Source organism: Myotis daubentonii, chromosome 10 (genome assembly GCF_963259705.1).
Source record: "Myotis daubentonii chromosome 10, mMyoDau2.1, whole genome shotgun sequence".
Classification (NCBI taxonomy): domain Eukaryota; kingdom Metazoa; phylum Chordata; class Mammalia; order Chiroptera; family Vespertilionidae; genus Myotis; species Myotis daubentonii.
The window spans coordinates 40,325,899-40,338,558 of record NC_081849.1 but is presented as its reverse complement, the minus strand read 5'-3'; the positions used below and the strand labels follow the sequence as shown (position 1 = coordinate 40,338,558).

The following is a 12,660-nucleotide window of genomic DNA, read 5'->3' as shown; positions in this document are numbered from 1 at the left end:
TTCTCTCTTACATCGATATTTTTCTCTCTCCCCCCCGCTCCTCACTCTCTAAAAAAGCAATAAAACATATTCTCTGATGAGGATTAAAAATGATACTTTAAAATATTTGATGGCCTGGCCAGTGTGGGTCAGTGGTTTAGCATAGATCTATGAACCAGAATGTCAAAGTTTGATTCCTAGTCAGGGTATATGCCAGGGTGTGGGCTTGAAACCAAGTAGGAGGCATGCAGGAGGCAGCCAATCAATGATTCTATCTCATCGTTGATGTTTCTATCCCTCTCTATCTCTCCCTTCATCTTTCTGAAATTAATAAACAAATTGATGTATATTGATTTTCAAAAGTTTCCTAATACCAAACTTGTTTATATTGCCCATGAAATAGGTAAATAGAATAGAGATATTATTGTCACCTATTAGTGGAATGTAGGATTTTAACTCTTAAGTTTATTCATATGTCCAGATAATCAAATCCCTTTTGCAATAATAGTAGGTATTTTAATCATATAAATCTGAAATGTGTGGCTACAAAAATAAAATTATTTTTCTTCTATTTTCCCCCACCTCATTACTTCAGAGGGAGAAACTCCTAGCAATACCCTTTTGTGGTGCTTCTATAAATTCTCATATAACAGATTAATTTATATAATATCTATATTTATATAAATATTTGATCCATAACAGGTATGGTGTGCAGGAGGCAGCCTATTGATCTCATCTATGTTTCTATCTCTCTATCCCTCTCTCTAAAATCAATAATAAAAAAAGAATAGCATCAACAAATGATCTTTTTTTTTCTTTCTCATGGAAGGTTGCATTTATCAGTGGTTCTCAACCTTCTGGCCCTTTAAATACAGTTTCTCATGTAGTGACCCAACCATAAAATTATTTTCGTTCCTACTTAATAACTGTAATGTTGCAACTGTTATGAATCCTAATGTAAATCCTGATATGCAGGATGGTCTTAGGCAACTCCTGTGAAAGGGTCGTTCGACTGCCAAAGGGGTCGTGACCCACAGGTTGAGAACTGCTGGTTTACATAATTTAAAAAAACTGGAAGAGTGCCAATAGGTATTAGTTTTCGTCTTTTCAAATGTTACTATCTACCCATTATTAACCACATCCCACTGCATTTTTGCTGCTAGTAATTACTTGGATAAGTAACTGAATTCTGTACTTCCCTTTGTCTGTATAGGTCTAAATAAATGGATTGCATACAGTTTGTGCTATAACTTATAGTTCAAAAAACAACAAAACTCTAGCCTCACCCTGGCTGGTGTGGTTCAGCTCAGTGGTTAGAGCATTGTCCCTTGCACCAAAAGATCGTGGGTTCAATTCCCTGTCAGGGTACATACCCAGGTTGGGGGTGTAATACCCAGTTGGGGTATGATACCCAGTTGGGGTGCATGCATGAGGCAACCCAATCCATGTTTCTCTATCACATGGATGTTTCTCTCTTTTTCGTTTTCTAGAATCAATGAAAAATGTATCCTGGGGCGAGGAATGAAAAAACATAAAAACTGCAGCCTTATTTATGGAGTGAAGAAGGATCATTCAATAAAATTTAGATTTTAGAGTCTAATAGTTTTTTTTTAATGGGAATTCATGATGTAGGTGCTAATTTTTTCTGAGATGTGCTTGTGTTTAATGGTGGAGGAAGGTAGAAAGAGCAAAAATAAAATGAGAAAGGGATAAATAAAAAATTTTATGATTAGCAGAGATTAAAAAATAGAACAGCATGAAAGCTATTGCTTGGTTGAAGATATGATGGTATTTAATATAATAGCTACTATTTCTAAATCCTTAAGTTAGCAGAAGTTTGTCAATATCAGATTCTGATGGGCAAATAATAAACTTCTAATAAGTACTTGTTGAATGCTTCTGGGTTCATTTAGAAAAAGAATATTTTTTCATCAAAAGTTTAATGCAGACCTAGCCAGTTTGCCTCAGTGGATAGAGCGTCGGCCTGTGGCCTGAAGGGTCCCGGGTTCGATTCCAGTCAAGGGCATGTACCTCTGTTGCAGGCTTGGTACCTGGAGGGGTCTCCTGTGGGAGGCAACCAATCCATGTGTCTCTCTCACATTGATGTTTCTCTCTCTCTGTTTCTTCTCCTCCCTTCCACTCCTTCTAAAAATCAATGGGAAAATATCTTCAGGTGAGTATTAACAATAAGAAGTTTAATGCAATATCTGTCAATAGCTGTATTATTCTGACCAAGGAAAAATTTATTCTAAATATTTATCTTGTTTATAGGAAGTATTTGACCATATTTCCTTATCTAAGACAGTGTCTTTTCCCTGTTGCTTTCTATGATGGCCTGTGTGTGCTGCTTTAGTTTAAAAACACTGAACGCTAATGCTGCCTTAAAAACCATTACACACTCCCTTAACCATTCATTCTCCTGGGAGTTGATACTTCTGAGTTGCTTTCTTTCTTATTCCCATCTTCTGAAAAGATCCCCCAAGGACATAGATAGTTGAAGCTTTCTGTCCATTTTTTGTTTAACTTTGGCTTTCTATGTCACATAACTGTGTGTGCATAGAAGCATGATATCACCTCAAGTCACAGGCATTTTCGATTATGGCTCTTACTGTGTAACTTTATCTCCGAGACAGGTCGTATACTCCTATCTGCATATACACAAATAAGGCTCATTGTTATGATTTTCTCCTTATATTACTTAAGATATGCCAAAAAGAAAAACCTAGAACATTAATTATTGCCTTTTAAGTTATTTTGGCCAAGGGGAATTATTTTCTTTTCTAGTATTTGTATATGTACAAGAGAGAGAGAGAGAGAGAGAGAGAGAGAGAGAGAGAGAGAGAGGAGAGAGAGAGAGAGAGAGAGAAAGTTAAAAACATTTCAATTAGGTTATTTGTTCTATTATATAGTAAAAATGTTGAATAATTAGATTTGATTTACTGAAAAAATTTCAGGAAAAACATGCTCATACAAACAAGCAAATATACAACAAAGTAGACTTTTACGCTACCACTATGTATACTATAACCTAAAAAAGGGAATAAAAGTGAATGTTTCGTGGTTACAAGGTGCATATCGGTCTTTGTTCATTTTTAATAAAAATAAAATATATATGAACAAATTAAATATTTACAAATAATAACAATTGAGAGTTAGCCAAAAGTTACAAATTATAAATTTGTTATAAAAGTCACTGTTTATGGAGACTTGACTGGGAGTGGTGAACACACAATACAGTGTACAGATGATGTGTTGTAGAATGGTGCACCTAAAACCCACATAATTTTGTTAACCAGTGTCACCCCAATAAATTAAATGAACAGGGAGTAAAAGTCACTGCTTTGCATGAACTAAATCTTCTTTAAACTTTCTTCTAGATGTGACTAAATATAAATATCTGCAACTCTTCATTAGTCTATTTTCATATTAGAAAATTTCCTCTAAGTGAATGGTAGGTATTGATTTCTTACTTCTTGCTCATTTATAGCCCATAAGACAACTTTTATTATCAGTCCTTGTGATTTATAAACAGTTTACCTTAAATGGCAGATTTGATGCTTTTAGCAAAATTTCAGTAAAAGTAATGGGATGAGATCTGATTTTTTGGGAAATTTTCTAAAATAACAGAACTGAGATGAAACAATGCATTGTCAATGGCTATGGCTAATCCAATAGGCACATAATATTATGTTGTGGAAATGGTCGTGTTTTAACTATTGGACATTAGAAATAAAATTCACATTATGGATATTCTCATTAAAAAGGTTTAGGTAGATAAAAAACCATGAGTAGCAAACCTTATAACAGAGCACTGAGCAGTGATTTAGCCTTACAGTTGATAACCAACACTTTCACAAAGAATTGTAGAAGCAATATCTTTCTTCAGCAGCTTCAGATATTAGAAAACAGTGTGTTTCATCATAGTGATCCAAAAAAATTGAGATTTGGCTCAAAGGCCAACAATGTTAATACTGAAGGCTGACTTACCTTCTCTTGAAGTTTATTAGATTTTTTTTTATTCCTTAAGCTCTTTCTTTTAAAGATATCAAATTGGAAATGGTATACCTTAGTAGGAATTCTGAGGTCATTATTGAAATCATTGACAGAATACATTATACAAATATTTTTATGTAGTGAGGCTATTATGATACCAACATATCACGCAGACAATAATGGGCGTCTAATTCTGCTATTTGTCATCCCCATACTGGGGGAGAAAATCTGCTTTTGCATCATTGAAAATTGGAAAATAAATGATGGACTGGACTATTTGCTTATCTAATTTTGGAGTGGAAAGCTCTCGTCTGTTATAGAAAATCTCCTTCCTGAGCTCTGTTTCTCAATCGCATTACATCGCACTTTATCTCTGTTTGCTAGCTCCTGCTGCCACACTCCATGCTTAGCATAAAACAAAGTTAAGTCCCGGTGGGGTGCCTTTTGTGAGGCCTCTCAGAGTAGGAAGAGAGAAACAAAGAGCAATAAAGAGATGTAGAGAATACAAAAACAAATAAGGCGCCACAAAGGAGCGGTAAAAGAGGGGGGGGAGGGTGGGTGAAAACATCATGGGGTCAAGAATCTTAAAATCACACGCTTTTTATCTTTTGCTAGTAAGTAGTAGTATGTCTTCTCTGTTTCGGGATGTTGCCTTCAGAGAGCTGGAACATAAATTCTGATTACGTAAGGGTCTTTCATAAGCGCCCCTCTGAAACTAAAGAAGGGATCATTAACATTTTACAGCCACCTCATAATTGTGGCTTGGACGTACATGCAGGATGGTCATTTTTTTTTTGTCATCGGAATACACTATCATAGGGAGCTTATGAATTTAAGACGTTCAAGGAGATTTCCCCACTCCTGGCACACCAGTTCCCTCCTGAAGAGGCCTGTGCGGTTGGGAGAGGCCTCGTCCAAGACCCCTCTGTTCTCTGCGAGGTGCCTGAGCACGCCTTCCCACTGCGGCTGCCGGGGGTGGAGGTGAAAACTGGTTGTCTTGCTGCTACTCAGCTTTCTCTTCCTCCCTTAATTCCTCCTCCACATTTCAGGCGCTTTTCTCAAATTGCTACCCTTCTCGTGCCTTCCCATTGCCAAAGTGAACTCACCCTGCAGGCAAGGCAGCCCCGTGGCCAAAGCCGGGCGTTTGAACCCTCCTGGAGTAGCCTCACCAGAACGGTACAAAGCCCCTTCGCAGTTCTCTCCTCCCAGGATGGAGAATTCGTCCCTCCACCCCTCTGTCCCACTGAATGGCAGGGCTGGGAAGATGTGATAGCATCAGGTGCTCTCCCGAACGTCCTCAGCCCGGCCGGGAGGCTGTCCTCGCCAGGTGAGCCGTACCTGGGGTGGGACCGCCGGCACAAACGGCGTTCAGCCAGGCCAGGGGCTCTAGCTTCAGGCGCTGCCGGGCAAATACATAGTGCCACCTGGTAGAGCCCAAAGCGGGGCTTTCCCATGCAAATACACCCCCTCCTGCATTTGTGGTCAGATCACTCCCCCAGATTCCCAGGCCGGCAGTGGATTCTGCACTCGGGGGAAAGGCTGGGGGAACGCAGCCCGCCTGTGCAAAAATAACCCCCGAAGACGCCGGCCAAGTCCCGCCTGGAGCCTCCGCAGCCCGGTGCCCGCGGGGCGGCTGGCTGTCCCGGGGGAGCCCCGCGGGGCTGGGTCCGCTCTGCCTCCGCTCGCCGGGCAGCGGCAGCGGGCGGGCGCCGACTTGGGGAGTTCCTTTCTGCCTTGTAAGGAGGGCTGCTCCGGCCCGTCCCCGCCCGATCGCGCTGACGCCCAGCCCTCCCTCTGCCCACCCCCAGCCGCCTCCCTTCCACTCCCCGGGAGCAGCCAGACGGAGCCTCTCCCCGCCACAAGTCTCTCCGCCTGCCATCCCCCCATTCCGACATCCCCCCGCCACCCCTCCTCCTCCGCCCCCGCCCCCGCCCCCGCCCCCGCCCCCGCCTCCGCCTCCTTCCCCTGGGCGATCGGGGGAATAAATCAGGGAAGAAGCCGAGAGGGAAAGAGATAGTGAGAGTGCGCGGGCGCCGGCAGGCTCGCAAGGTCTGTTTCCAAAGTCGCCCTTGATGGCGGCAGCGGCGAGGCAGCCGGGAAGCTGAACCGCGAAGCGAGCTCGAGGGTCCGCCCGCCGCCGCCCCTTCCCCGCGCCCGCCGCGCCCCTGCTCCCCCGGCGCGTCCGCGCCCCGGCCGGCGCGCCAGCCCTCGGACCTCCGCGCCCCGGGCGGAGGGCGCCCCTTCTCCTCCCCGCGGCCCCGGCCCCGCTCCTTCCTTCCCGGGCTGGGGAGGGAGGCGGGATTGATCTTCGATCGCGAAGATGGCTGCTGGCTGCCTGCTGGCCTTGACTCTGACACTTTTCCAATCTTGGCTGATCCGCCCCTCGTCGGAGGAGCCATTCCCTTCGGCCATCACGTAAGTCGCCGGGCCGGGCAGGGCTGGGAGTGCGGGCCGAGGGCGCCGCTGGGGCTGGGCGCCCGACTCCGTGGCCGAGTCGCGGGGTTTTCCTGCCCGTGGGGGTGGGGAGCGAGCCCGGCTGGGATCGGAGAGGCCGAGCGGGAGAAGGGCGCCGCTCGCCGCCTGGATGTGCTCTGAACCGGGGCGTCCGAGGGGCTGGCCGCCCTGGCCGCGCGGTCCCGGGAACCCCCCGCCGGCGCCCTCAGCCCTTCTCTTTAAAGGATTCTCGAAAGAGTTTATAGGTGCGCCTTTCACGGGGGGGAAGAGAAGAAAGTTTCCAGCCACTTGGCCGCTCTCAGCCACACGCAGTCTAATAAAAAGTTGTGTTTGGGCCGGGCGTTTTACAGATAGGTAATGGCAGGCTTGGCAGGACAGCCCGGACTTCGCCCGCACTTGGCCTCTGGGATGCTCTCCAGTTGCTCCGGTGTCCAAACTCCTGTAGGTCCTCAGTCCCTGGGCGCACTTGACAGCCTCTCTGGCCTGCCCGCTCCCCGCCGCAGAGTCCCGTCCACCCAGGGGTCTTGCAGGTACTGGGGCCACCCTTTCTTGGAAGCATCTAATTGCCGGAAGACTTGCGGTTCCTGCTCTTAGAATGAATTGAACCTATTCTTTGGGGGAGGAACTGAGCCTTACCAGAGTCTCCTGCAATTTTCTCTTATTTTTAAGATTCTAAAATAACTTGCACACACGCGCACACGCGCACACATGCACACACACGCACACACACACACGCACACACGCACACACACACACACACACACACACCACCTCGCTGGTTTTCTGGAAATAGAGTGTTTAAAGGTAGCCATGTAGTCACACGGCAAGGAAGGGAATGAAACCTAATTCTCTCTTTTAGGCTGGAAAAAAGAATCCAAGTCCGTGGCACAAAAATACACATACATACTTTTAAATGCGCTGGAGAGCCTACCAGGCATTCTGGGAAAGCATTTATTTTAGTTCTTGAAGCTACTTTAAAGCTTCTGAGAGTAGGTGATCTTAAGTGGATGAGTCACTTTAATGCATTTTACATAACAACAACAAAGCCCACGGTAGCCTTCCCGGTATGTATGATGTTGGGAATTATTTGCTGTCCTTTTGTTGACCGAGTGCTGGATACGATAGTTTTTGGTGGATCCTAACTGTGAATCTTTACCAGTTGGAACCCCGCAGCTATTAGATTCAGTGCATTAGGTGCCAGTGCAAGCATCTGACTGATGCACACTCTAACCCAGAGGAGGGAAGTGTCTAATATTTTTATCATTGATTTACAGTCATGTTCCTTTTTAGATAATCTTCCATAAAAACGATTGCAGATCCTATTTTTGTTATGAAGCAAAAGGGTAAATGCCATCTGTGGACCTTCATTAAATTGGCAGCATGTTCCAAGCAGATATTTTAAAACATAAAAAGAGTAAAGATTACCCTAAAGATACTTCAAAATTATTTACTCTTACTAATTTTTTACTCTTTCTAGCTTGGCCTATACAGCAAGAACTCCAGTGACTCACTTGCATTTTGTGTCAAATAAAGAAGTGGCTTTTTAAAAAGGAGTCTGTGTGTTTAGTTTACACCTTTTTAGTCTCATTTTTAACTGACATATTATCATTATTTCTATCATTTGGAGGTTATGCATCATCACACCATTGGGGGAAAAAAACTATGACTTTAAACTCCAACAAACTACAACCTTTTATTCTTGAATGTGACATGGTAAAATATTAATGTAAAAATCCTTTTTGTAAGTACAGCTTCCATAAATGATTTCCTCAAATTAAAATAACTCAGTTTCCATGGTCAGAAATTTACTAGAGACAAGAAAGAAAATAAATAGTGGGCGAAAATAGGAATTAGGAAAACAAATTTTTTTTAAAAGATTTGAAATTTATTTTTTAACCGTGGGAATTTAAGATGTCTTCAAATTATACGAAACATCATTTCATGAAATAAAAGCTTAGTGAAAGATTTTGTAGGTCTAAGCCAGTATCATATAGATAATATTAACCATATTTTTGTAAGACTGCATCTTCAATTATTATTCATTTGGAAAGTTAGTAACACTTTCCAAATGAGGACAAATGATAATTGACATCTGTATTTCATGTTAGATTTTTGAATAAATTTAAAAAAATTTAAATTGCAGCGTTATTTTCATCAAGATGTGATGCCATTTGCTTTTCTTGAAAGGAAAATCATATGAAGTGTGGAGATCAGGGAAAATCTCAAATCTTTGGAAAAAATTTCAAGTTTATAAAAACTGCATACAAAGATGATAGCATTCACTAAAGGCACATTATTATGCTTCTATGTGTAAGTTTCTCATTAGTAAATCATTAGTAAATCTTTTTTATTTTGGATGATTTTACTTTTCAGAGAAAAGGTAACATGAGAAGTTTTGATTATCAGAAAAGGATGCCATCAACACACTCTGAAATTAATTATGCACTTACTGGAGTGGGCCTCAATTCCAGCTAGTAATTCACAAAGTGTTTCTTTTAGAGTGTTTATAATATTAAGAGCTTAAGTTTTATTATAATAAAACAAAAAATTTTCTAAATAGCTTCAATTTTTTGCTGTCTGCTTTCTCATACATTCTCATAGCAGATTCTTCTGGATTAAAGCAGTAGTTAAACTGTTCTAAGTGTTAATACTAAAATAACTTTTTTTTAAGACAAGGAAATTTTGATACAGTTCTTTGCTAGGTTAGGTTTTCCTTGTGGAAATGATTGTCTCAATAAGGTGTGAAACATGTATATGCCATATGGTAGCAACCACCTCATGCATATTGGTTTATATGTAAGTGGAAAATACAGTTTTGTCGTGTTAAAATGCACGTTATATTGGTAGTTTAAAATACAGTTTTCAAAAAGGGAGCTCTCGCTTGTTCTAGAAATAATTTCTTGACTCATATGTGAAAACACTTCTATTTTAAAACTCAGAGTAATATGTATGGAAGTCAGTATTATAATGTTAATTTAAACCTGTCCCTCTTAATCTTAGAACCTATTTATAAATTCAGGTTTTTTTTTAAACATTGTAGTTCTAACTACTCATGTGAAACTTTTATCTCAGTCATATCAAAATGCCAATCAGTCAAGAATAATTGGCTGAGAGACCATTGGTATATGGTGGTTTTATTATAAACTGTATAATGGGATAAATTACAGGTGTCTACATGAGATATAGGATCTACATGAAAAAAACAACATCTTATAGAAGAGTAGTACTTGGGGGTTTAAATACTTAATATCTATCTATCATCTATCTATCTATCTATCTATCTATCTATCTATGCATATTTCTGTTACTAGGCAAATTTAAATTTAAAGGCTGCAGAAAATTTTTTTTTATGTCATTGGCATGACTATGACTTGCAATGAATATCTTTCTTTACTATGTGTTAGAAGTGACAATTATTCTCATTTGGGCTTAGCAATTTCTTCCCACATATTATGTATACAACAAAATCTGTCCTTGGTAAAATGAGATAAAATATTAAATGTAAAATAAAACCTTAGAACTATGAACATCAATAAATCCCTGTTAGACCTTTAATTTATTCTCATCAGCTTAAGCACATGACATTTATTATTTCACAGGTGTGTGTTTAAAATATGCAACAGTAGATACATTCTTTTCATATAAGTAGTAACATGATATTAAATTTATTAATGTTTACACATAGTAGTATGTGTAGCTATATGGATTGGCATTTGGATGAGCATTAGGTTGACAGAAATGGATATAAACCAGTTTTTTTTAGAAATATACAAAGACATAACTTATTATAGTTTATAACAAGGAGATAAAATATGCCTTTATTTTTTCATGGATTTCATTAATTTAATAAGTACATATAAAATAAGAATCTAAAGCAAACTGTTCATTTTGGAAAATATAAAAAATTTACCACTCTTTCTTCAAAGAAACCTCGCTGCATAGACACCTTTCTTTTATTTCTCCAGTATTGATAAAAATAACATAGTTTTACACATGGTGAGGTCTTGCAAAAACCTAAATAACATGTGCAAATTATGTATTCAAATTTAGTATTTATATTTATAGTATAAATTCATAAGAAATAATGCATTTAAGAATTTTAAAAATAATTTGAATCATTGGTTTTCAATACACATGTAAATTTCCAAGGAAGTAATCTGTTCTTCTAAGTTCACCTCTTATTTTCTTATATGTGTCTTCAAACTGTTTATAAGCTTAAACTGGAGATTTAAATGGTGAAAGTAAAATATATTTTAGGCAAATTGCCAATTTATTGATTTCCTTCAGTGACTTACATGTATGGACATAATCAGTTCTAACATAAACATATATATCAAGAAGTTTGGAAAAAAAATCAGAATTTCAGTATTTCTGAGAAGTAACATTTTATTGCTCTTAAAAGTGATAACCTTTTATCATTTGTAATAAAAGAGCTGCCTGTTATAGTATTTCAAAAAGCCTGTGAGCTGCTTTCATGGGGAAAGAACTCTGTTCTATTTCATCCACTCCACTTTTACTTACGGCTGGTAGCCTGCATCAGGCACTATAACATACTATGTCAGCCAGTCCTTTTCATGGATTATCTGCTTAGTACCACACCTGTTCCCAAGCCTTTCATATGGTTGCTTTCCAGTGTACGTAGAATTATACTGCGATAACCAACCACATAGCTTACACACGGTTCATTTTTTTCTTTTGTGTGCATGAAAAGAAAAGAAAAATGGTTGTGTCATATTGTTTACAGAATTGAAAGAAAGAGGGTTTTTGACTTCAATGTCACTTGAGGTAAAAATAGTAGCACTTTGTGAAAAATACTGTATTTGCCATCTTTTCCTTCTGGGTCCAAAATATTAACGTTGCAAAATTAGATAAATTGTCCAGTTTATATTACTATAGTACTCTATTTAATAATATTATATGTGTGTGCAAATATATTCAGGGTGGGGCAAATGTAGATTTCCAATTGTTGGTATGGAAAAGAATACAATAATTAATAAATAATAATACAAGTATAAACTGTTTCACATACAATTGCAGACCTACTTTTGCTCCACCCTGATTATATATATATATGGGAATGTATACACACTTTAACAGCTGATAGCTGTAGATTCTATTACATTTTGAAAATGAAGTGTATTTTAATAAATATTGTCTTTTTAGTATATATACATTTTTTGGGGGGACACTGTGTGTGTGTGTGTGTGTGTGTGTACACATGTATGGATTTTTTAAAACTTCAAGTGGTTTGCTAGGGTAGAAAAACTTCAGTAAGATAAGTTTTTTAACTAATGTTCATGCTTTAATATCTGCCAATCCACAACCGTTTTTTTAGGGATTAAATGATATTCAAAATATTTTTCTAACACTAGCATTTAGAATAACTTGTAAAGAAAATAAAATGATATATTGTATACAAAAGCAACTGGAAAATGCTCAGATCATATAGTGACAAGTTATTAACATAATGATGATTGAAAAGAAGTATGATTCTAAAGATAGACTTGCCATCATTTAAAAAATAAATATTTTATTATTGATTTCAGAGAGGAAGGGAGAGGGAGAGAGAGACAGAGACATCAGTGATGAGAGAGAATCATTGATTGTCTGTCTCCTGCATGCCCCACACTGGGGTTCAAGCCCTCAACCCCTGGCCTGGAATCGAGCTGTGACTTCCTGGTTTATAGGCTGATGCTCAACCACTGAGCCACACCAGCTGGGGAGTTTTGCCATCTTTTAAACAAAACAAGCATGAGAAAGAAACTATTGCACATGGAATATTGGGGGTACATATTAAGAGGTCTATGCATGCTAAACAATTTTGTTTCTGCCACTTACATATGGGATACTTAAAAATTTGTTAAGAATTAAACATATTTGGCATTATGACATTTTTGGAATGAAGGATAAATGTGCCCATGTTTTAGTTTTATTTGTAAAATATAACTTTCAGGTTTCTTTTTTTAAATAGGAATTATATATTTTGGAGTATTCTAATACACAGGAATAAACTACTATTAGCAATCTCAAATAATGAGTCAAATGATCATTGCGCCTTTAAAATTTGCCATTTGTACAGATTGTAACAAGATTCCAAACAAAGAAAAGATTGACATTGTGGCCTCAACAAACTGGTGCACTTTTACAGTTAATTTCAGTAATTCAGAATCAGGGTGTTATATGTGAAGCAATATTTAAAGTTCTGTTTGAATATGAATGTGGGATATTTCTGGC

The 12,660-nt window shown here is 39.1% G+C and overlaps 1 protein-coding gene across 7 annotated transcripts in view; it reads left to right on the top strand.

The window, feature by feature from the left end:
- Nucleotides 1-5,915: 5,915 nt before the first annotated feature.
- Nucleotides 5,916-12,660, top strand: part of CACNA2D1 (calcium voltage-gated channel auxiliary subunit alpha2delta 1) — a 395,226-nt gene continuing 388,481 nt past the window's right edge. For 5 of the 7 annotated variants that reach the window (XM_059712164.1, XM_059712161.1, XM_059712163.1 and 2 more), the window contains exon 1: nt 5,917-6,387. In XM_059712164.1, coding sequence (XP_059568147.1) covers nt 6,293-6,387 — 95 coding nt within the window. In that variant the 5' untranslated portion in view covers nt 5,917-6,292. Of the gene's footprint in view, nt 6,388-12,660 lie in introns of all 7 variants that reach the window. The other 2 variants (XM_059712160.1, XM_059712158.1) reach the window with 1 other exon arrangement.